The 25,468-nt window shown below is 39.7% G+C and overlaps 1 protein-coding gene across 2 annotated transcripts in view; it reads right to left on the bottom strand.

Annotated features, from left to right (window-relative positions):
- SLC25A13 (solute carrier family 25 member 13) overlaps positions 1 to 25,468 on the bottom strand; it is a 173,498-nt gene that overhangs the window by 34,450 nt on the left and 113,580 nt on the right. For both annotated transcript variants that reach the window (XM_033088547.1, XM_033088549.1), the window contains exons 12-13: positions 14,189 to 14,241; positions 12,430 to 12,510 (exon numbers count right to left, since the gene is read on the bottom strand). In XM_033088547.1, the coding sequence (XP_032944438.1) occupies positions 12,430 to 12,510; positions 14,189 to 14,241 (134 nt within the window). The remainder of the gene's footprint in view (positions 1 to 12,429; positions 12,511 to 14,188; positions 14,242 to 25,468) is intronic.

The following is a 25,468-nucleotide window of genomic DNA, read 5'->3' as shown; positions in this document are numbered from 1 at the left end:
TTCGAATGTGGGGGGCTTTTCAAAGCTACCTCACGTGGATGTTGAATGCCTCATCTTGCTACCAATACAAATGAAAGTTCCCATCTCCATATGACATTTTTAGCTATTGTGATTCCTGTCTAAAGTCTGTGATCTTCCTAAATTCACCTGTGCATCCTGGAGGGCTGAGACTGACCAACCAAAAAGGAAAATGGGAATGTGGAGGCTACAACTATGTCCGCAGGAAGCCCAAGCACCAGGCTTCTCAAATGAATAGGGTTCTCTTGACACAAAGCATTGTCATTCTTTCCAAATGCTCCAATCTTTCACATGATATGGTCCTCGTGGTTCGAAATAAAACATAGGGTTTTTTTTTTTCTTCTAATACCTTCTCTCTGAAGTGGGCTACACAGACAGTCTACAAAGAACTTGAAATGTGGCTTCTATCACAGCTTTTGCTCAGGACCTAGATGCTTCTGTAAGCTTGTTTTCTTCTCGTTCTCACAATTTGCCACCCCAGTTCCTCTTGCCATGTTATACAATGATTTACTTCACTGTTAACACTTCTGATTTTACATAGGTAATTTTATTGTGGGAAATTATGTATCTATTTCTTTCTTAAAAACAATTTCAAGAAATGCAATATTTAGAAAGGCAACAATCCTAAATGTATGGCCTAAATTTCTTTAAGTACTGTCAGAACAGTGACCTTCACCATTACTGGACCACTTTAGGTCCAATAATGGTGAACAAGTAGGGTTTAAAGTTATGTGTCTTAACAAGGACTTGCCAAGGCTGTCTGCTCATTATTATAACCACAGGAAATAGGAACATAAAATATTATCTAAATACATGACCGAAAGGATCAATTCAGGAGCTCCAGTTCCTATTTCCGTACGAACCCTTTTCCTTCACCTCTTATGAACTAAACAAGTCTTTCTCCAATGTTTCTTTACTAAGTGGGATAGTATCCCCCGAACATTCTTTCTTGGGACCTGGGGAGTTGAGTCAAAAGAACCCACAAGATGAAAAAGCATACTTTCTCGTGATTCCCTTTCCCCCCTCAAATCATTCTAGGCAACCGTCTTGAGACTCTGCAGAGAATATTAACAATCTTGAATTAAAAATATTCAATTCCGTTATCAATCTTCTGTCCACAGAAAACATAGCAGTGTATTTTAACATTGTATAATTCCTGCTATATTTTAAACTAAAAGCATCAACTATAACTGTAATTTAATCACCTCCCTTTCATTTGAATTCACATGGAAGATACTTATAGCTACTTAAAAAATTAAGTGGTAAAATGTATATGAAGAATATGTATCTTGATATTTTAATTATGCTCAATTGAATGCACTTAGATTTAAAGTGCTTTTCACAAATGACATGTGCTAAGAATATCTAATTGCACACTGACATTCTAAAATGTGTGCTTACATGTGTCAAAAATAGATTAATATGAAGTTATAGAATATGACTTTTTTAAAAAACTAAAACCCAAATACATTATTTTGATTATTTGGACACAAATAAAATTGCAACTACAAAAAAAGTCTATACTAGTAAATGTCTAATGATTTACATTACATATAAAATGAATACTCAAGTGATGACAGTTTTTGATTTTTGAGTAAATTGGAAAATGAAGACTTCTTAAGAAATCTAGCTTCAACGTATTTCCCATTTATTCTCTTACTAATTCAATGTTAAAAGGAGATATGAAAATAATCTGTGTATAGTAGTACAGAAAGTACAGGTGTAAATAATCATCGTATATAAAGATCACAGGTACAAAACAGATATTCAGCAAATAGCAGTGGATGAACTGAAATAAAATGCAGGGCCAACAGCAGTTAACTGCTGTCCACAAGCACTAAAGACAGACACCAAACCACCTCACAGAGAAGCTAACAAACTTGAGGGAGCGTGAGGCCCAGAGGCCACTCACTTCATCCAGCTTCGAGTAGAAATTGTCAGACCCAGTGTCCTCACAAGAGGGGTCATCACTCTACTGCCATCAGAAATGAGTCCCCATTACAAGTTGAGAAAAAACCTGTATCTTCTCCCCTAGTATTATGGGCTAAATTGTGTCCCTCCAAAATTCGTGTTGAAGTCCTACCCTCGTATCTCCGAATGTGACTATATAGGGAGGCAGGACCTTTAAAGAGGTAATTTAAGGTAAAATGAGGTGATATGGGTAGGCCCTAATCTGATGTGATGGGAGTCCTTATCAAAGATTAGGATACAGCCCACACACAGGCTGAGGCGGGACTATGTGAGGACGGAGTGAGAAGATGACCATCTGCAAGCAAAGCAGAGAGGCTTCAGAAGAAAACCAAACCTGCAGATACCTTGCTCTTGGACTTCTGGCTTTCATAAGTGTGAGAAAACAAAATTCTGTTGTTTAAGCTATGCAGTCTTTGGTATTTTGTTATGGCAGCCCTAGCAAACTAATACACCTAGTTAGACTAATTCTACATCTCTAAACATAAAGCAATACAGCATTTTCTCCTTTGATTTGGTGTGTAAATTAAGCTCTTAAGTAAAACGTCTGTAACTAGATTTTTAAGAACGTTGAGAAGAGAATGGATTTTCACCACTTAATTGTTTTTGAGACAGATACCAAATTGAAATTTCCTATTCTTAATTTCTTAACTACATGGCAAGGCAGAAAAAGGCTGCACTGTTTACACGTTTTACAAATATTAAATTTCACATTTTCAACTTCATAGGGTTTTAATAGGCCTATAGCAGCCTGGCCAAGAAACCAAAGTAGAATCTGTCTGACTGACATTAAAAAGCAATTAAGTTACAGACCTGTCAAATATGTTCACATTGGGGTTCTGCCTGTTATACATGTCTATTTTGACTACTACTACCAGAACCATTTAATGATTTACAGACCCTCACTGTCTAAAGTACCTTAACTGTATGAAAGCTGTGACCTAATCTTTCTTCATATTTTTATATCATAACAAGCCCTTCCCCTATTTATTAGAAATCCAGAAGGATGTCCGGATATTTGAACTGTGTTGAGTCAAACGACTTTCAGACTTTCCCCAAAAAGGGTAAGAGAAGAACATAGAAAAGAGGCATTTACCTGGCTTAGTGTCCATCACAAGCTGGACTTTCCCCTAATAAGATGACGTTTCTGAGCCAACAAATGCAGTCCTTAGTGTCATCAGATATCTCTTTTATTTTTGCCCAGAGTCCAACTTGAAATCTAGAGAAAGAGCTTTTCACAGATGTTTGAAAGCAGCAGAATTCTTATTCCAGTGCCTTAATACCAACCCCCAGAAGCCTTTTTGGGCAAACTATGATGGAGGTGCCTCATGGGCTTCTCCTAAACTTCTAAATCTAGATATTGCCACGGTTAACATTTTTTGTTATTCATTCTCTCTCTCTCTCTCTCTCTCTCTGTCTCTCTCTCTCTCTCTCTCTCGTTACAAATGATGAGCCTACACTGACACATCTTATCATCCAACATCCATAGCTTAATTTAGGGTTCACTCTTGGTACCTTCTATGAGTTTGGACAAACGTATGATGACATATATCTATCATGATATCATATGGAATTCACTGTCCTATAAATCCTCTATGTTCTGCTTATTCATCTCTCCCCACCCTCCCAACTCCTGGCAACCACTGATCTTACTATTGTCTCCACAGTTCTGTCTTTTCCAGAATGTACTGCAGTTGGAACCATAGATTCTGCAGCCATTTCAGATGGGCTTCTTTCACTTAGGAATATGCATTTAAGGTTCCTCCATGTGTGTTCATGGCTTGATAGCTCATTTGTTTTTAGGGGGTCAATAATATTCCATTGGATATATCACAATTTATCCATTCATCTCCTGAAGGACATCTTGGTTTCTTCCAAGTTTTGCAGTTATAAATAAAGCTGCTAAAAATATCCTCATACGGGTTTTGTTGAAAACATAAAATTTTCAACTCCTTTGGGTAAACATCATGGAGTGCAATTGCTGATCTTACCATAAGAGTACGTTTAGTTTTGTAAGAAACCTCCAAACTTTATCTTCCAATGTGGCTGTACCATTTTGCATTCCTACATGCAGTTGTAAGAGTTTCTATTCCTCCTCATCCTGAGCAGCATTTGGTGTTGTCAGTGTTCTGGAATTTAGCCATTCTGATAAGTGTGTAGTGGTATCTCATTACTGTTAGTCGCTTTTTGTTTTGATTTCTTCGTTATTCTGACATGATAAATTCCCATGTTACCCATTCGATAAAATCTTTTCTACTAAAAAACATAGGTAATAACGAATAAGCTACACCAAATGCCCCAAGTTATCTCCATTCTCTTCTTAAAGTTCTACATGGGGGTCAGTTTATTTGCAATTCTTAGAATCGAAGCAAAATAAAATAAATAGGGAGCTTTTTAAAAGTTGGTTCCTTTACTGAGTAATCATGGAAAACCTTTCTTATGACACATTCTGGATCTGTACATATGCACACATGGTACAGCTATTCCTTCAAGTCCAGCAATTCCTTCAACCTGCTCCAGTCTGTGGAGTTAATGCCTTTACACTGGCTATCTATATCTAAGGTAACAGCAACACGGTAGACCAAACGACTACACTACCCTTACTGCCCTTATCACTAACACCTTCTGGTCAAGCCTTTATCCAGTCAAGAAACATTTTTAAGCCTCTCCCATATGTCGGACACAGTACTAGGCACACAGCCATAACAGTGAGACATGGGTCCTGTCCTAAGCCTTTTTAGATGTCTCAGTTTAGTAAACATTTACCCAAGGTTCCCAGGATGCAATCACCGATCAGCACGAAGTTTCATACGAGGAAGATCTCCTCAAGTGGAAAAACAGGACCATATTTAACAAAGACAATAGGTTATATCTAATGCCTGAAACAGTCCCTAAGCCTTGGAGCCAAGAGAGAAGACAGGAATAAATCATAAATGTAAATTGAGAAAACTTACAATATGAGAACTGAAGAACTATGGGTAGTTTATTTCACTTTATTTTGTACCTTACCTTTAATATGGTTATTTTTACATAATTAAACAAAATAAATAAATAAATAAATAAAAGTTACATGTCAATCATAGAAAATTTTGTGATATGATCTTGACGACAATATGTATGTTTGGTATAATTTTAAGTTTATAAAAATCTGGGGGGTGGCCGGATGGCCCCGTTGGTTAGAGCGCGAGCTCTCAACAACAAGGTTGCTGGTTCAATTCCTGCATGGGATGGTGGGTTGTGTCCCGCACCCCCACAACTAAGATTGAAAACTGCGACTGGACTTGGAACTGAGCTGCGCCCTCCACAACTAGATTGAAGAACAATGACTTGGAGCTGATGGGCCCTGGAGAAACACACTGTTCCCCAATATTCACCAATAAAAATTTAAAATTAAAAATCTGGAAATGAATAATATTGTAAATAATGTAAAGCTTATGAAAGCAAGGATGATTTAATTCACTTTAATCTTCTTATAAGTCTATTAAACTAGAAATTACCACTGATGAACAACCCCCCAGAACTTATAATATGGTCTCACATTGTTGGGTGTATGTAAAAAAATCTCCCAGAGAATATTCCAAATAATAACAAAATTTGATACAACATCACTAACCATTAGATTGTCATTAAACTACAAATGAATTATAAAGATGTAAGCATTACAAAAACAACCTGATTTCCATAGCATCAATATACATAATACATAATAATAAATTCTGGCTGCTTGCACAGAGACTTGCACAGAGGAATAAAAATTCTGCCTTAAGAAAACTGCATTGTGAGGCCACATCCACAGAAACCCTGGGAAGAAAAAGATCACAAAAGTAGGAATTAAATCCATTTCGGGCAGTCTGACTCACCAGTTCTTTCTGATTGTCAGAGCACACGTGTTCATTACATGAGGAAATTTTCTCCCTCGTTTTATATGATTGGGTCTGAAACTTCAATGGATTTCAAGCTCAATCATGAGGAATATGGCTTTGTGTATATTTTGTGACCAAAATACATACACTACTATTCAGGGGATACTTAACAGAATTCAAGCTAAAACCAAAATAGTATTAGAAGAGTTGGAACACATTTACAGACAGTTCAAACAAACGGATTTGTTAAGCGAACTTATTAATATTTACATGGGGTCATGACTCATGACTTTGGCATACAAAGATGAGGCTTGCCAAATTTACTCTTTCAATAATTAAATAAAATAAAACACTGTGAAATTTGAATTAGCGAGGGCTCACAATGAAAAAAGGCTGAAGTTCATACTATGTGAAGGTCAGATGATCAGCAACAACATGAAGGGAATTCTTGAAAAAGTCAACACCATGAGGAAACGAAGTAGATCTTCGAAGAAAAAATATGCACAGAACACTGACAACACCAAGTGCTGGCAAGGAGGTGGAGCAGCAGGAAATCTTACTTACTGCCAGTGGGAATGTAAAATGGTATTACCACTTTGGAAGGCAGTGTGCAGGTTTCTTACAAAACTAAACATACTCTTACCATAAGATCCAACAGTAGCACTCTTTAGTATTTACCAAAAGGAGGTGAAAACATTTGTTTTCAACAAAAACCAGCAGCTTTATTTATAATAGCCCGAACTTGGAAGAAACCAAGATGTCCTTCAGGTGAATGGATAAATAAACTGGTACCTCCTGACAAAGGAATATTATTGAATGCTAAAAAGATATGAACTACCTAGTCTTGAAAAAACATAGAAGAATCTTAAATGCGTATTACTAAGTGAAAGAAGCAAACCTGGAAAGGCTTTTTATTATATGATTCCAACTATAGAATATTCTGGGAAAGGCAAAACAATGGAGACAGTAAAAAGATGAATGGTTGCCAGGGGTGGGGGAGGGAGGGAGAGATGAATAGGCAGGCATAGAAGATTGATAGGACAGTGAAAATACTCTGTATTTCATGACAGATTTATGTCGTGACACATGTGTCCAAACCCATGGAATGTATGACACTATGAACGTACCCTAAGGTAATCTATGGACTTTGAGTGACTGTGATGTTTCAATGTAGGCTCATCAATTACAACAAATGCACCACTCTGAAGCGGGAATGTTCATCATCGGGGAGTTTATACATGTGTAGGGGCAGCAGTATGTGGGAAACCTCTGTATTTTTCTCGCAATATTTGGAACTTAAAATTGTTGCAAAAAAATAAAGTCTTAAAAAAACACACACACGCAGAGAGATGCAAAGTCACTGTGAGAGAGACCAAAAAGGCCAAGAGGAGAAAACAGAGAAAGCCACCAGTTCCCAGAGCTGCCTCAATTCTCAAGAGCCTTTGTTTTCATTTTATGCACACGCTCAGGGTAAACCTACACTTACGTTTTGCTACTTTAGTGAATTTCGGCCTCCTATAACCAAGAGCAATCTGGAGTAGGAATGGGTTCTAGAATCTACAACAGATCCTCAAAGAAGACATGGGATTAACTATGAAGCAGAGGGCAAGAAGGTCGTCCCTGTCCTATCACATTGCGTATGGACCTGCCGGTGGCAGTTTCTTTGCTCTTATTCTCATTGAGAGGTAGGGTCTAATTTCTCTCCTCTTGCATCTGGGCTGGTGTGAGTGGTTTAGTTGACCAACAGAATCCAGCAGAAGTCACATTCACAATTAAATCATAAGAAATCTTGCAGCTTCTACCCAGGAGTCTTAGAATATCTGTTTTGGGCAAGCTCCCTCTTAGAATTAAGCTGCCAAGGGTTGAAAAGCCCCAGCTACACAGAGAAGCCACAGCAGGTGCTTTGGACAACAGCCCCAGCTGCTCTAAGTCAAAAGTGAGCATCCCTGCCAGCCACAAATGTGAGCCATCTTGGACATCCATCCCAGTCCAGCCTTCAGATGACTCCAGCCTTGGCTGCTATCTGCTTATAACCACAGGAAGATCACAAGTGAGAAGTGTCCAGCTGAATCCGTCAGTCCACAGAACCATGAAATAATAAACTGCTGTTTGAAGCCACTAAATTTTAGGATGATTTTATGTAGCAATAGATACCAAAACACCTCTCCTCAATGATGGAGAAACACTGAAATCACTGCCATTAGGAAGGAGGGGAAGAGGATGGACAGTAAACCAGATAGGGAGTATGTGTGTTGGCAGTGGGGAGGGTTACAATTTTACATTTACTCAGTATTGGGCATGAGTTTAAATGGCCAGGCTGAAGAAATGACTTTAGTCTAGGAAAGAAACCACAAAGTTACAAAAACCTTGGTTAAATAAATACACAGTTCCAACTATATTTACATAAAATCCTATAAATCCACACTTCTATAACAGACATACTCACGGTATGCCACATTATAGACTTTGAAAATAATATTCCCATTTACTATTCTGACAAGTGAAGCATATGAGTTGCACTAATGGGAAAAAATGCAATGTGGAGGTCCTCTGAGTTGTTCCTCTGGCACTGGGTCAGACTAAGGCATCCAAAAGCAAACATTTATAGTGCTTAGGGATACACTCAGATGTAATGAAAAGTATAAAGACATGCATGGAAATGAAAAACACCAATTTTGGGATAGGGTTATCTCTTGGGAGATGAGAGAGCTAAAGGACAGGTACATGAAGACCCCCACCTGCATTTGTCAAGTTTGACATCATAAGGTAACTGTCAGGTACATGGGTATTTGTATCCTGTTGTTCTTCAAAATCATAAACATTAAGTGCAACTGAATGTGATGCAAAAAAAGATGAGTAACACAAACTTGTCTTAAAAATGATTATCTGATACATGGCTGCACAAACAGGCATAAAAATACCATGCATATGGGAATTACCACAATAATGGAAATATAGGTGACAATATTAGGGTCACACTGACTTTCAGGGGAGAGCAAGTAAGACTGTTCTTCATGCTGTGCTTTTTCTAATGGTGATATTCTCACCAATCCCTTTCAGCAGTGACATGAGCATATCAATTATTTTTCCCACTTAAAATGAATATAAACTCCAATAAGAATTAGATATATTTATACATATATACACACACAAATGTGCATATAGGTATCTCAATGGAAAAATACAGTGGGCCTATTATCAAAGGACCATTGTTCAAAAAGCATGTTCACCTATCTTTCCAAAAATTATTACAAAACACTATTATTTTTTATAGGTACAGAAGTACTTTTTAATAATATGAGCTTTATAAGACAGAGGTTCATACTTTTTTTCTGGTGAATATTATTTCATTTCTTTTCAATGTAGATTTTCATGCCAAATAAATTGATCATCATATTTATATCTTCCTTGAAACCAGTCATGGCACCATTTGTATTTTCTTATCTGATGACCTTAAGATCAAAGGATCACAAACTAAGGATCCCAGCCCCCTCAGGATTTCAACCCTCTATTCCACTAGATGCGTAGAAGACAGTTAATACACACTTATTTTGTTGAACTAGGGACTGCAACCTGTAGACCACATGGCATTCATTACACGTTATTTTTTTCTTAAGGTAACAGCAACACAGCAAGAACAATAATATACTCAGAGATAATATGTCAGTTTTTAAAGTCACTGGGAACCTAACTGGAAATGAGTAGTGGTGACAGGCCTCTGCTGTCACTGACAGTGATCGCCCATCACATCTCCTACAGGGGCTGAGTTTCTGACCCAAGAAGGGGAAGGACAGAACGAAACAGAAGGTATATGTATTTTGTGCAGAGACACCTGAGGGTCCAGATCCCTGTCAACACTCCTACAACTTCTAGCCTAATTACAAAGTGGAAAACCAACTTATGGAAAACACACACACACACAAGAACCTTTCAGACTTAGAATGTGTAGCCCCCAGTCTCGGCATCTAGTTTAGTCTTGAACTGTGCGAAATACATCACTACTGTTAAGTGTGAATCGATAAAAATGCTCAGAAAACTGAAACTGAATTTTTCACCTCTGAACTAAAACCAAATGTGCAAGAAATGAGTTGAAAAATAGTTAGATTTACCCTTGCACATGTGTCAATGAAACAGAAGAGTATTTTTTAATCTCTTCAGTTATAGAATTTTTTATTTAAAAATAAATTATTGAGCGGCATTAATTTTATTCCCTTTTTCTTCCAAAGTCTTCCACCAAATATTTTTGTTGTTTTTCTAAAAAAGTATAAAATAAAACAGACTATTAGTTTAGCTAAGTGCTACAAAGGTTATGAGACAAAGACCTTCCCGCATATTTTCCATTTTTGTAGAAAACAGATTACAAAACAGAAAAAGCCTTCTTCAAAGAAATGAGCAGCTTTGATTACAAGTGCAAAAGTCAGCCATGTGTACTAATTCTCAGTAATAATGAAGCAAGGTGAGCTCCCCAGGGACTTAAAAGTCAAAGCCTGGAAATGCTTGGGTGAACTAAGAAGGGGAACTACTCATGTGACACAACTTTTCAAAACCCTTTGTATTCCCAATTGGACAGACAAGGCTGTGGAACTCACAAGGACTTTCTAAGGTGTGTGACTGGCTCAGGTGATGGGGAAAACTCTGTCAAAGCCTGCAAAGAGAGATGCTGCTGCTATTAAAAAAAATACAATGAAAATGGACACATCCATTCCACCACTCGGAGATCTAAAGGGGCCTGGATTGTTGGCTACCTACAGGATTGCTTACCTGAAAAAGAAACTCTTACTTCTTAAAGCCATGACTGTAAAAGGAAAAAAAAAAAAGGCAAAACAGGAGACTTGAAACACTGAGGACCACTGTCTACCAGCCTCTGAGATGAAGGATGGCAAACCTCATTTCACAGATATTTTAAGTAGCTGTAAAGCCCAAGTGGCTCCAATTTTAAGCCTGTGTTTAGATCAGGTTTGAAAAAGGGCTGCACCTCTTTACAATAACTAGGCACCACTTCTGATGCCAGTCTGGGCTTTGTGTTTGAAATGGGCAACCACAGATGAGAAAACAAGACCACCTACAGTAGATGATACGTGCCACGACTGATCTCCTCGGCACCCAGACCCACGTGCAGGCAAAATGCTTTCATTAAAAAGAAAATAAACCTCAAGATTAATGCCAAAATCTTGAACAGTATCACATAATTAATTTCACATTTTAAATTCTTACACAGATAGATAATCATGCCTTTTCAGTAAGTTTAAAACCTGTCTTTTTTTAAAAAAAAAAAACAAACCCACCTGACCTACTGAAATGCCCTGATACCTTGGGCCCCTTGGAATACCCTGCAGGACAAGCTAGATGCAGTCTATGGATGTGCCTGTTTAAAATAAGAAATCTAGTTTCTCAAATGGAAACTGTAGCTTTTTTTAAATGAAGAGCAGTTTTTGCAACTCCTAATGTTCTTTTTTGATTATTACTGTGTGCCCTTTTTATTTAGGACATTAAAGCCTCCCCTTTTCATCCTGAATGCTCCTAAAGTTACAGGACAAGGGGATCCTACCTGGCCGTCTACGACAGGTCAGTGATCAAACAGAAAGACAGGCAGGCAGTAGCCCAATTCTGTCCACCTCTTAAGAATCACCAGGAGCTAGGACTTTACTCCTGCTAAATTCAAGGAACCCCCATTCATCGTTAGACAGGACAATAAGCCCTCTCCAAACAAAGGTTTAATATTTCCAGGTATTTGCCCAGCTTCTAAACTCAATGAATTTCAAGGAAAGATTATTTTATGAATACCATTGCCTGAACAGAACAAGCTAATTAAAAAAAGTGACCTCATCTCTCTTATAAGGAAAGAAACATAGGTGTAGATGGAAAATATACCAATATTGTATTGCCCTAGTGATCAAAGCCCGTTTATTTAACCAACCTTATCTTGAAGCACCATTCTTTGTATGAGTTTAATTTACTTAAAAAGTGTTTACATTCACATGAACAAACCTGTACATGAGATAAAACAAGACATGTTTTGCTGAGCTTAAGAACAAGATGCAGGTTGTTATCCATATAAAGAAATATTCATTCCAAGCGTTTTGACAATGCAGAGCGCACTCAGCCAGTTATGTCCCAGCATCCTTTTCCCAGAAGCACTGGGAAGCTTGAGGTGCTGCTGGCATTTGGGAGGTAAAGCAAAGCAGAGCTATGGCTGCTGACTTCAAACTACAAATTTTAGTGCCTGACCCAGCAAAGGGTGCCATGAAGAAAGAAGGTACTAAAAATTAACTTTAGAAAAAGTTAGCAAAGATTTTTCAAAGGCCAAATGCTTCTGCCACAAATGACATCTATTGCAGAACCAAATGCAAGCAAGGACGTTGAACAGGCATGTCTGAACAGGCAGTAAGAAAAGAAACATTTACCCTTCCACCTCAGGAATGGTTCTCCTGTCTAGGAAAAGCCGAGGTGCCCTAGTAGACGCTGCCTTTGCACCGGATCTGTGGTTGAACAGAAGCCTTAGTCCACACTTGTTTACCACAGTGGTGATATGTCTGTGAAACAAGTCTTGTCAATGAAGAGATCTGCAAAAGGTACTTACACAGCCTCCAGCAAGGATTTCTGCTGCAAGTGGGACCGAACCATCTTTGTGCATACATTTATCCCTCACAAAATCATTCACCTTGAAGAAAAATATTTATAGAAGCTGATGAAAAATATAAAGAAAGTCATTAAACACATATAAATATATATCTGTAAATGTTATTTTTTTCTGTCAGTTTATTAGAGTAATCACAAACTAAATAAATTAAAGATCTTAAAAGAGTTTGTTTGAGAAGTGCTCTCAATAGCACATATATAGTTTTCAAAAGGTTACAAGTATAGAAGGTGCCAAAAAAATGTATACACATTTTAAGAAAGGAAAAACCTATTAAAATTGTAGTACTCAATACATACAGATAACAAGAGATGAATACAAATTACGTTTGACTTCTGCAATTACAAGAGGTGCTCAAAGTGGTTACCATCAGCGTCTAGACACTTCTGATTACAGCAAACTACTGCTTGAGCAACGTTGACCAAAGTGTCCACTTGTATACATTTTTTGGCACCCCTAGTATATATTATATAGATATACATTCCTGACATTTCAGGGGGAAAAAATTAAAAGATAGATGGCTTACAAGCCTAAAATTCAAATATGTCCTGCAATTATAACAGTATAAAAAGAGAGACATACTGATAATAGAGACAAAATGAAAACGTACACTTTTATAACTTAAAAACTATCTTATAGGGTTTGATTAAAAATAACTTTCAAGTCTTCTAACAAGATTTAATCTAAAATAACACTCATCATTGAGATAAATTTGGCTGAGCGTATTTTTCAACTTAGTCAAAATTCAGCATCTAAAAATTTTCTCAAGGATTCTCAAAGAACATCAACAGCATTAATTAATTAATTAAGTATAATATTCTTAAAATGGTTATGTACTACAAGCAATTTTGAGAATCAATCATATATGTTTGGAAGATACAAGCCAGAAAAGATTAGCTGTCCCAAGTTCATATAATAAGATGGTAAAAGAAGAAAACCAGGTACCAAGACTACACAGCTCAACCTAAAAGTAGAGCTCAGCTTTCTGGGCTTCATGTCCTTGGTGATGTAAATGCGATGTCTCTCCATTCCACAAACACTGACTGAGTACCTACCATCTGCCAGGTGGGAGCCAGGCACTGGAGAAACCACCTGAAGGATCAGCTGCAACTAAAGCTCAGATCCCTCAACATACGGCTTTGGCAAATGCATAGAGAATATGCCCTAAGCATGGATTCTGCAAACAGCATGTGTAATTCAATGAAGGCATGCTTTGGAGTCAGAAAAGTCTGACTTTGAATTCCAGTTTTCCTCATCATAAATGGTGTGAACATAGGTAAATACTTAAACCTCACTTTCCTTATATGTTGACTATGGGTCAGACTTTACTGGAGATTAAAAGAATAATAGATAAGACATGTAAAGGACCTAACGTGGGCGGTATTGAAGGAAATGTAGCTGCTGCTGCCCCCACTACAACAATGATGGTGATGATGGTGGTGATGACGACAGTGGTGATGGTGGTGGTGGTGGTGGTGGTGGCGGCAATCACCAAAAATCTTGTTCAAATATATTATCTCATTTTTTGATGTTCAGTGTTAAATGGAGGGAAAATGCAAGCAGTGTGGGGTGGGTGTCCTGTGTTCAAATCAGTTAGCACCTCTGAGGGAACACAAAACTGCTGTTGCACATGAGAACATCTACTAGACTCTTGAGTATGTGCAAACTCTTTTAACAAGAAGCATCAACTCAAAAGACTTACTGTAAGTTTTATCGCCTTCTCTGGGGCAACTCCCAATAACTGTGGCAAAAGACCTAAAAAACAAGAAACAGTAGAAGTATATTAAATAAATTAGCATCAACTAAACAAATGAACAGCTCCATCTAAAAATCGGGGCAATCTTTGCTGCAATTTTATGCTATTACCTTTAATGAGAATATTCAAAATGGAATATTTAAGCACTAATGTCTAACAGCCATGGCAGGCCCAAGTAAATTCCCTCTCACATTATGGATTGTTCTCACCTTGGGCAAATCAACTGTATTAGTGATAATAGGAAATCTCATGATTCCATTGGCAAGTTTGCTCTTTTCCTTCCTGCCTCTCAAATAAGTGAACTTTAGTGAATATGTTATTTTTTGCTAACACTTTTCTCATCCTCCCTGCCCCCAAATGTCCATAGTTTGGCCATTCATTCGTGTAGCCACTATAACTTGGTGACAAGCACAAGGGAAACAAGGTTCTCGCTCTGTCCGGTGTCAGATGGAATGACGGGAAAGGCCTTTTTGAAGAAGTAACCACTGGGGAAATCTGCATTCCAGGACAGCGAACAGAGAGGGCAAAGAAAGCGGAGTAGAAACACCTTGGTAGAGATGAGGACACCTGTGGAGAGTAACGGGTTTGGGGCGGAAAGTGAGCAGCTCTGTTTTGCACATGGTGGGATGCGTGGGAATTAGTAAGAATCAGAGCACAAGGGGGAGGTGTGGCCTTTGATGGGAAAGGCAGTTACAACAGAAGTGGACCTACATATCCGAACTAAAAAAATGTTACCGTTTCCATTTGTTCTAAGAGAATAAAATCAAAGACAGGTGCTTTTTCTTGGAAACACACAGTAAGCTAACCCCAAGAATATATTGCATACATATAATCAGAATATATTGTTCTCTGTGGCATACTGCTGCCCTTGAGAGGGGCTTCACGGTGTTGTTCTGCATACATACAATTTTCTCATTCATCTATAGCAGAAGGTCCACTGGCAGCCTCTTCTGAGAAACCAGCCCTGCCCACACCATCTTCTTGCAGCCGCAGCCTGCGGCCCAAAGTCACTAGCTCTGGGATGGTATGTATCAGCCTACAGCAGTTTAAGTAAGTAGCACAAGGTTTCACACCCAGTTTGAGCTTATTATAAAGACAGACAGACAGATCAAGCGATCTGACAGCTCTGGGCCTCTTTCTCACATCACAGCAATCTGCTCCAGTTGGATGCTCCGCCCTTCAGACAGGACCCAAGCATCCATTCACCAAGCTCCCCACCATGCCCGAATGCTGACAGAACGATGAAGACAAGTGCCAGCTGTCATCCGTCATTTTTCTTGCTCTGTAGATAACCTCACAATAGAGGGATGTTTCTTTGTGCCTATGGCTCTCCAAAAAGAGGGAAACTAAGTAGAATAAGACAGTTTCATGTTTTAAGATAAATGAGAGAAAGGTCATTTTGTTGTGGAACTAAACGATGATGGGCAGGCTAATACTACTGAAAATTTTCTCAAAAACCAGCTAACATTACTTATTATGTATCAGGCACCATTTTAAGGACTTTACTAACTCATTTAATCCTCATAACCACCCTACAGAGAGGAAACTGAGGCACACAGAGATGAAGTAATTTGGATTAAATTATCCAGATGATAAATGGTGAGACTGGGATTCAAACCTAAGCCTTCAGACTCAAGAATCTATGCTTTTAGAGAACACTCACTTCTGTCCTGTGCCTAAAATGCAAACATGTATCTGCCTCTCGCACTCATACTCATAACCTGCCTGGATCCTATACACATTTGACTTTGCAACGTCTTCTCTAGGCAGCCAGATTTTGAGCCTGCTTCATCCCCAGGGCCACAGCTACCTGGACGAGGGGAAGACACCTAAAAGACTCACAGCCAATGAGTTCAGCAACCTGGGCCCTATGACCTAGTACTGAAAGGGGGAGCTGGCCAGGTCCTTCTCCCAGGAGCATGACAGAGTCCTTAGTTGATAAATCAATTTAACACAGAGGCACAAACTGAGACGATGCCATGTGGAGTGGGGAAAGCAGCCAGTTGAAGCCACGTGTGCGTGAATGCCATGAGGAAGGAGAAACCGTGAATATGAAAAGGAAGTGGGTTGGCGGAGAGAAGAGAATGTGGAGCAAATGGAGTGGAGACCCCAAAGGGAGAGGGCACACAGCCCATGAAAGGTGCACAGGTGGAAGAGCCAACCTTGACCTTCTTCTGGGCCCAGAGGCCAAGTTCCAATGAACCTTCCACCTTGGGTCCCTATGAGATCTCTGGCTTCTTTCTCTCGCACGTGAACTCTTATCAAAAGTTCCCCTGTGCTTCTGCTAACTTGAGTAGGGCTATGTTCTTTATAATCTGAACAAACCAAAGCAGCACAGAAAACGTGACTATGAAACCACCTGGGCAAAGCACGTGCTCTTATTCAAAGTAAGTGCTCTCTCCGCCTAAACTACACTCACTTATTAATCTCTTACTTGTACCATATGAGATAATGTGATAGCTACGGTATGACAAGAAAGGCTTTATTGTTACTTTGTGAAAGTGCAGCATTAATTTCTACTAGTAAAATGCACGGATTAAACGACATCTTAACATTCACAATTTCCATTTTACTCTCTGCATTCAGGTCAAGTGCCAAAATGTTTAAATATTTACTTGCTAGATGTATTTTTCTCATCACTAAATTGTATACCCAAACCACGGATGGGTTGAAAGCACTGTGATTTAAATGATCTCTTGTCTCTATAACTACCCTGTGACAGTCTTTTAAAAAGACTAATAAAAAACTGCCCACAGAGCCAAATGACTACAGTGGTAGATATAATCACTTCAGCCAGCCTTTTAAGCTACTGAGATTTGTCTTTCTCACTATAAATGTACTAATGCACTGTGAACAGCAAAAAACAAAAGGGAAAACCATGTATTTAAGACTAAACCTAGGACAGCAAATATTTATTTGTTCAGCAAACATTTAACAGATGCCTTTTTGTGCCTGGTAGTGGAAAGAACTGGGATGAACACAGTAAGATCTGTGCCGTCCCCTGGAGATAGTCTCAGTTTAGAACAAAAGGAAACCCTAAGTGTCTCTGTGTGCCTGAGACAGGGAACAAGCCACCTACACACAGAGTGGCGAGTACCATAGCCCAGGGACCTCAAAGTACTATGGGAACACAGTGGAGAGAACCACTTGTTCTACCTGCAGGAAGGAGAAAAGCATCAAAGAAGAGATACTTGACCTGGATCTTTAAGAATATGCAGAGACTCAGTGGGGATAAGAGACAGGACTTAGAATGGAGGGTAAGGTGGTCTGGGCAGAGGGAGTAGCGTGTGCAAAGGCACCAAAAATCTCAAGATCATGGCACCTTTAGGGCCGGGGCAAGATTACTGGAGGCTAGGGTTAGATCAGACTTTGACATAATTAACAGTACTGATAATGCCAACATCCAATCTTTGGGGGCACTTACTATACACCAAGCACTACTCTCTGTGCTTTATGTGGATCAAAACATTTAATCCACACAACAATAAATCAGTGCATGTTATTTTTGTCCCCATCAACAGATGAAGAAACTGAGGCAGACCTCAAGGAACCTGCCCAAGATTACTCAGCTGTCAGATGGGGTTGGGGTGGGGTTCAACCCAGGTGGTCTGGCTCTAGGGGTGCTCTTACCTGGTACACTGCACTATTTCTCCCCCAGGCCACACTAAAGAGCTTGGACAGAATTCTGTAGATGCATGGGGTGGGTAGCTTTTAAAGTAAAGTGTAAAATTTAAAAGTAAAAAGTTCTAGAGGCAGGTAAAGGATGGTAAAGGTAGAGACTCACGGCTGGCAGAGTAATTAGGAGGCTAAATGTAATATAATCAGAGGCCCCAAGTTTCATTATATTAATTTTTTTTTTTAATTGGGGAATATTGGGGAACAGTGTGTTTCTCCAGGGCCCATCAGCTCCAAGTCATTGTCCTTCAATCTAGTTGTGGAGGGCACAGCTCAGCTCAAAGTCCAGTCGCCATTTTCAATCTTTAGTTTCAGGGGACACAGCCCACCATCCCATGTGGGAATCAAACTGGCAACCCTGTTGTTTAGAGCTCGAGCTCTAACCAACTGAGCCATCCAGCTGCCTCTTTACCATATTAATTGAATAACTTCACCTCGATAAGAATAAAACCAAAGTACATATCCATTCCTATGACCTGGGCCGGTATTGGTACTCAGGGGGTAACAGGACAAGTACCATTCTTGTGGTGACTACCCTGGCTCAATAGGGAAACAAAGGTTGCTGTGGTTGACAATCTGAGTGCCACCACAGATGTGGGCCTGGATACCATTTATCCTGGGTATATGGCCTTGGGGAGAGGTCATGAGCTGTAGGACAATGAAAAGTCACAGAGGTGGGAACTTCAACAACCCTCCTGGTTCCTTGACTTGGGGGGGGGTGGGGAGGGGGGTGGCCTGGCTTAGTAATGCCTGTAACAGCCGGTCTTGTTAAGGCACTTCAACACCATCACACTGAAGTCTAAAGCACATATATGTTTGACATCTGGGTAACTAAGAAGAAAAATTAGGCTTCTAATATAAGATGTTTCTGTTGGATTCTGGAAATTCATTTTAACCATTAGAAACAGAGAATGGATGCGTGTGTTGTTTCTAACTTGTCAAAACAGCAGTCTATTTTCCAACTGCCCCATATGAAATTTATTAGTGTGGTTAGTTTTCTAATCTTCTCATTTTAGTTCAGCTCCATCAGCACATATGGCAATGCTTCCTTGGCAAACTTTACCAGAAGGCTGCTAATGCGAGAAAAGATTTACAGGGTACAATATTAATATAGTATTTTGTCTTCAAATTTCATGGGTTTGAGATATAAATCACACTATCCCCTTTGATTCCAGTCCCTTGTGCAGCCCAATGAGAACTGAGCTAGAAGTATGGGGACTAAGCCCTCATCAGGAACCTCCAACTCAGCTTCATAAAGCCCCCCAAAAGGAGCAGTGTGCTGGATCAGAGGGCTACTATGTTATTCTTTACTTAAAAACTTATTAGAAATATATTCTAGAATCTCAGAGTAGGGAGATGCTTTGAAAGAAACTCATTAACAAAGCTGGCCTAATTAAAACTATTCCTTTTCAATGGCTTGGCAGCAAAATAAATGGTTTGGAGCACAGGTTCTGGAGGTAGCCAGACCTGGGCTGGAATCCTAGGTCTGTATCTCCTTCATGCTGAATGATGGTGGGATGTTATTCTTTGAACTCTACGTTCCTCACTGGTAAACCAAGGATGCTAATTATGACTCACTGATTTATATTGTGGTAATTATATGAGTAAATGTATACAAAGAGCCAGACACTGTTCACAACCTATCCGATGTATTAGAAAATGTGATGTTTCTTTCTACCTATCTGTTCAAGGCACATCCTCTATTCTCTTCTTGCTTACAAGAGGCAACACAGCCTGAATAACGTTCACAGTCCAGAAGCAGGTAAAGAGTACAGATGGTCCCCGACTTATGATGGTTTGACTTTACTATGGTATGAAAATGACAACACTCAGTAGAAACTGACTAGGCTAAGCTCTGATGTGCCGTTGCTTAGGTGTGTATTCAATGCATTTTCGACTTACTGGTATTTTCAGTTTACGATGGGTTTATTGGACTATTAATGCCATCACAAGTCGAGGGGCACGTGTATAATGCTGTTCCTATGGCATTAGGCCCGTCCTTAGAAGAGCTTTCCCGAAGCAGTGAGGGCAACTCTCATCTGACGGTGTCTACTGGCCCCTTACTGTGGGCAACGATAAGAAAGCAGCACAGACATAACAACACACCTTCATCTATATTTTTAAGCTAACATGAAATGTTTTTGTTAAGGAATTAATTATTTCTCAACCTCTGATGCTAAGCAATTCTTTACAATGTAATTTCTCCTGAGCGGCAAAAGAGCCAGGTGGTGAAGAGCATGGAGTCTGGAGTCAGGCTGCTAAGTTTGAATTCTGACTCTGTTACTTATTAGCTGTGCAACTGTGGGCAAGTTATACCTACACTTTGTCCCTTAGTGTTCACATCTGTAAAATGGGGATAAACACAGAACCATCTCCACAGGGTGGCTTGAAGATGAAAGGAATTTACATGAAGCCCTCAGAACAGTGCCAAGCTCACAGTAAGTACCACAGAGTGCTTTGTTGTTGTCGTTTGTTTATTTTTGTCTTCCTTCATCAACATCACCATCATCACTATCCACCTCTTCCTTTATGGGAACTGGAATCTAGACAGGCTGAGCAGCAGCTTTTCCCAAGTCACTAACTATTTGGGGACTATGCAGAGGCACACAGAGGTGAACTCACTACCCTCAAACCAGGACTCTGTATCCCCTACTGCTCAGCTTTTCCCTCTTCACTCCTGTGGACTTACTGTTTCAACTTCCTTCTCTAATCCGAGGCACTTCTTCCGGCCAAGACGGTTCCAAAACCTCGCTCTGGGCCGGGCTCACGCTGGACTAGCACCCTGCACTGACGGGCTCTTTCACAAAACAAAAGGAGGGTGGCTCTGTGTGGGCATCCCCATCATGCCTCCACCCCTCTCCCTCCAGGTCCCGAATACCAGGCTTTTTAAAACACGACAGGCACCGCATGGCAGAGCCAAGCTGTAGGTTATGACCTGGTGAACAAGTGAGAGTCGGGGAATCCACTGGGCACGAGGCTCGGGGAACGCAGCGGGTCAGCAGCCAGGCTGATGGCCCAGCGACCAGTGTAACCACAGTGTGGCGGGTGCCCCAAGAGACCACGCTGGACAAGACGAGCAGGAGCGTAGATGGTGAGGGGCGACACCAGAGAAGAAACTCTGGAACTAAGGCAGCATTTCTGTTTTACGTCAGATAAAAACAAGCTCCGGAGTAGCCAGCCCAGCCCCGAGAAAGGGAGCTTCGAGCACCTAAAATAGGGGAGCAGGCATTCAGGGCAGAGACAAGCAGTAGTTTGGTCAGGGCAATTCATGCACAGGAGACCCCTGTCCTTATAGCTCGGGCCACATCCAGCACTTTTTGGGTTCTCTAGTTTCAACCCGGAGGCAACTCCTCCAGTGTTAAATTCTTACCCTCCTGACCTCACCATTGAGGGCACTACACTTGCCCCCATCCTCCCAGAGAGCCCCCCTTGCTTTCAACATCAGATTAACCTTCATTCTGAAGCTATCAGCACTCTGCGCGCCCTGCCTCACAGCTTTTATTCCTGCTCCTGTTTCCATGGCCTTCTCTCCTCACTTGTTCAGGCATTCTCTCCTCCCTCCTTCTTTTCCCATTTGTCTGTCTGCTTTTGACTCAGATTGCCCCGAGGCAGGAGGCATTTCCACCCTCTCAACTACACTATCCCCTTTCACAGCCCTCATTCAAGCCAGTTCTTCACCCCAAGGTGACTGACGGTACGTGGAGCTGGAGAAGGGGGGAGGGAGGCACAATGGCAGATATGAAGATTTAAATGCTTGTTTATGTGGGTTAAACGCTTTACTCAAAATGTCAAGAACCGTCTGTCATCTTAGCTATGGCTCAGGATGCTTTCGGGAGATGGAGCGGTAAAGTGTAAATTAATGATACTGATTAGGATCTAGAAAAAATTTAGTTCCTTCGGCTATTCCTCTCTTTGGGGGGTGGGGGGCTTTCTAGAAGTGACAATGATTGGGAAGAAGGATCACACCCTTTCCTTCAGTTTTTCCCTCTGGTATACGGCAACTTTCAGAGTCCTGGTTACTTGCTCTTCTACCTAAACTCTTTCCTTGGTGCTGAGGTTTAATCTAGTTCCCTTGTTTCAGTCTCAGCAACAGCAGTAGCAAGTTATAAATGATCATTCTTGGGAACTAATTCATTCGTTAATCTTCTCTTCTCCAGGCTACGTCTAGTTGCATCTTTCTGTCACCTTTCCCAATTTTCTAAGTTCATCATTGTTCTCATCCAGCCCTCTGAAGCGTCTGACAATTGTCCTACACACCTGATTTCAAGGTAGTGTTACTTTATCTCCTATTTTAATGCCCTGTGCTCAGTACAGTTCGCTCACAGAAGATTTCTGGAGGCTTGATTACCCAGCTCGTGGTCTGCCCAAATCTTTTGTTCATTTCTGTTTGGTCTCCTATCACCAAACATCTGCCTTTTGATCTTTTCACAGCTTAATAACCTCAAAGAAAATATGCAGAAATTGACCAAGAATACAAAACTTGAACCAACCCATTTTGCACTCATTAGAAGCTTCAGTGGACATGGATGGACACCCATGATTCAGTCAAATTCATGGATTCACTTGTTTGTTCCCAGATGCATGCCTTCTTAAGGTATGCCAAAGAGAGATGCAGAAACTCCACTTTATTTCAGTGCTGGAATTTTTAAATTAATTTTTATCCACAAGAATTATGCAAGAAGGAATCTCACTGTGGATCATATAATTTGGATACTCCCTTCTATAGAACCATTAACTACAAGAAGAGACTTAGCTTCAACTAGCTGTTGGACAAAACTTCCTTCTAGAATGCAAATGTATCAATAACTTCCTGAGATATCACTACAATATCCTCTAGATGTCACCTTGAGAACATTCCAGGATGGAAGATGACTGCTTTTACACCACACAGACAACCTGAAATAGACATATTTAAAACTTTATAAGCCTGGATCAATGGGCTTGTAAATAAAATTTTTTTTGCCAATTACCTCAAAGACAAAGTAATGCTTAAAATTAAGTTTAATTCATGAAATGATCTAATTTCTCTTTTTGGCAGATTATTTTATGGCTTCTCCCTCCAATAGAAATAAAAACCAAAACCTTCCGTTAAGAAGTTTTAGAAGTATTTCTCATGGATCCTAATTTCTCTTGTATCCATCTTTCTCCCCAAGGTCCTCCCCAAAACATTTTTCCAATTTCTAAGGCTACTCATCTGTTTACCTGTAGCATCTAAGGAAGGAGAGTGTAGCAAAGCTTAAAGACAGAAATTAGTTATTCTTGGAACGTTCAGAGCATTTAATTATGGATGATTACCCAATCAATTGTTTCTCTTTAATACGCCAAGTCTAGAGCAGGCCAATAACTGACTCATTTGGTCATGCGGTTCATTCAAACCAAATGAGCTGTCAGGTAATTCATTAAGGATTTTAAACACTTGACTGCATTAAATCAATCTGAAGACTGGGGAAGAAACAGAGGAAGAATTTTACAAGTAAATTCAGAGAGATCTGGATTAGCTCAGGTGTTATTTCCTTTAATACAGATAGACTTGGCTTGGAGGCCTGATTTTCAAAAATTATACAAAAACCTAGGAAAATCAACCACTTTCTTGTAAAGAATATAGTCTGCATTACAGAGAAGGTTTGCCGAGTCAGTCTCATAAGATTTCTAAGGGGATCTTTTCTAACAACCAAACTTTACCCTCCCTCTAAATAAGAGACTCCCAGAGACCACGAAACACAAAATATGAAGAATAAGACCTAACCAACCCGCAGTATTAAAATCACATGTGGCATCCTGCGGCACGAGATTTGATGTCTACTGAAGACCATCACTAACAATCCCTGCTGGGTTATGCATCTCCTTTGGACTAGAGGGCAGTGGTTCTAATGTGCTCCCAGATTACAAATGGATAACTTCCAGGACCATGTACTGACGCTGGCCACTGCCAGAGAAAGGAAACAGAAAAACAAATTGTGCTGGAGTGATGAAAGAGTTCTTTAAAAAGAACCTTCATTCTAGTAGTTCCTTGAGAACTTACTTCTCAAAACAGCTTCCCTTTAGGGATCTGTATTCTTTTTAGAAGAAGGAAAATGAGAGAGATGCTTATTAACTTTATAATAAGGATACATGGTGCAATCACCTTCTTTCAAGACCAATTGCCACTTCCCCCACCCCCAAAATACACATACAGATAATTATAAAATAAGGAAGAGACCTTACTTATGCAATATTCCTAAATTATACTTTTCAGGAAATATTAGCAATTATCTATGTCTTGATGCAGAAAATTACATATTAAGCAAAATTCCAGAGTAGGAAAAAATATGCTCAATATTTCAAAACATGTTTATAAATTAGAGATGTAGTCTGACACCCTCTCAAATATTGCTAGGTGAAGCATTACCAGCAGCAATTCTAAACTCTCAAAATTTAAATCGAGCAGTTTTCCTTGGGAATAATAACATTTTTAAACAATAAAAATTACATTTAATGCAAAATTTACAGTCAAAGGATCACACATAGGGTGTTTTGTATCTTGACTTTATAATCAAAGGTTAGAATACTGATTCTCAGAAATACTTTATGTCTTTTTGTTTCTATTATAATTTTTTGCTAGAAATGATGGTTCCCATTTTCAAGTGATCTCACTCTTGCCTAATGATAAACATTTACAAATATATAGTTACATACACTTATTAACTTATGATTATGTGCGAGGCACCAAAGGGAATTGGTCCGCAACCAATCAAGGCTAGGAATAAGTCATTTTTGAAGCAAGACAGTACAACATGTTTTTAAAACTCGAGCTGCCAATCATCTCTTTGCTCTCAAGATCCAAATTATAAAACAGAGCTAAACAATTTTACAGTAAATCTTTTGTTTTAAAATCATTTACTAGAAAAGATAAGAAATCAGGGAGAAAGGAACATAGGTGACTCCCAGAACTAATCTTCAATTCACACTCTACTTACCCTCATTCTCTGACAGAAAACCCCTTCGGGTTCAGGCACCCAAAACAGCTTAGATAAATGGCTATTTCTAAACCAGGGAAAGGGTAAGGAGCTGCCTCTTTGGTGTTCAAAGTGAGCCTCCATCTCTATCTAATAGGCCACTCACTCCCCCTTCCCTGAGGAGTTAAAATCAGTCACTCCCACCTCCAGATACAATAACTTCAACAGTTAAGAGTTTTGTGGGATGGCCCGTATTAGCTCAGCACTCAGGACTCAGGTACACTTTAAGCTATTCTGTCCACAGGGTCAAAAGGCCGGGTTGAGGAAAGAAATCCAGATGCAACCAAGAATCAAGACCTGCCAGGTGTGGTCCAAGAGGAAAGAGAAAGGACTCAAAATTAAAAACAAACCAGGTCAACATAAATACATTAAGGATATTCAGCAGGACAAAAGGTGTTTTTCACTATTCTCAAAGCACCCCCGTCATTTAATGCAACACCAAAGAAAGCCCATAAAAGCAGTTTGTGAAGCAACACCAAGGCTCAGACGTCTGTCCGACTTGAAGCGCAAGCCCTCTCTGCAGAAAACAACCCAGATGAACAGGTAAGGTGGTTGC

The sequence above is a fragment of the Rhinolophus ferrumequinum genome, chromosome 20 (genome assembly GCF_004115265.2).
Source record: "Rhinolophus ferrumequinum isolate MPI-CBG mRhiFer1 chromosome 20, mRhiFer1_v1.p, whole genome shotgun sequence".
In the NCBI taxonomy this organism is placed as follows: Eukaryota; Metazoa; Chordata; class Mammalia; order Chiroptera; family Rhinolophidae; genus Rhinolophus; species Rhinolophus ferrumequinum.
The sequence above is the reverse complement of the archived record's forward strand: the minus strand, read 5'-3'. Positions and strand labels throughout refer to the sequence as shown.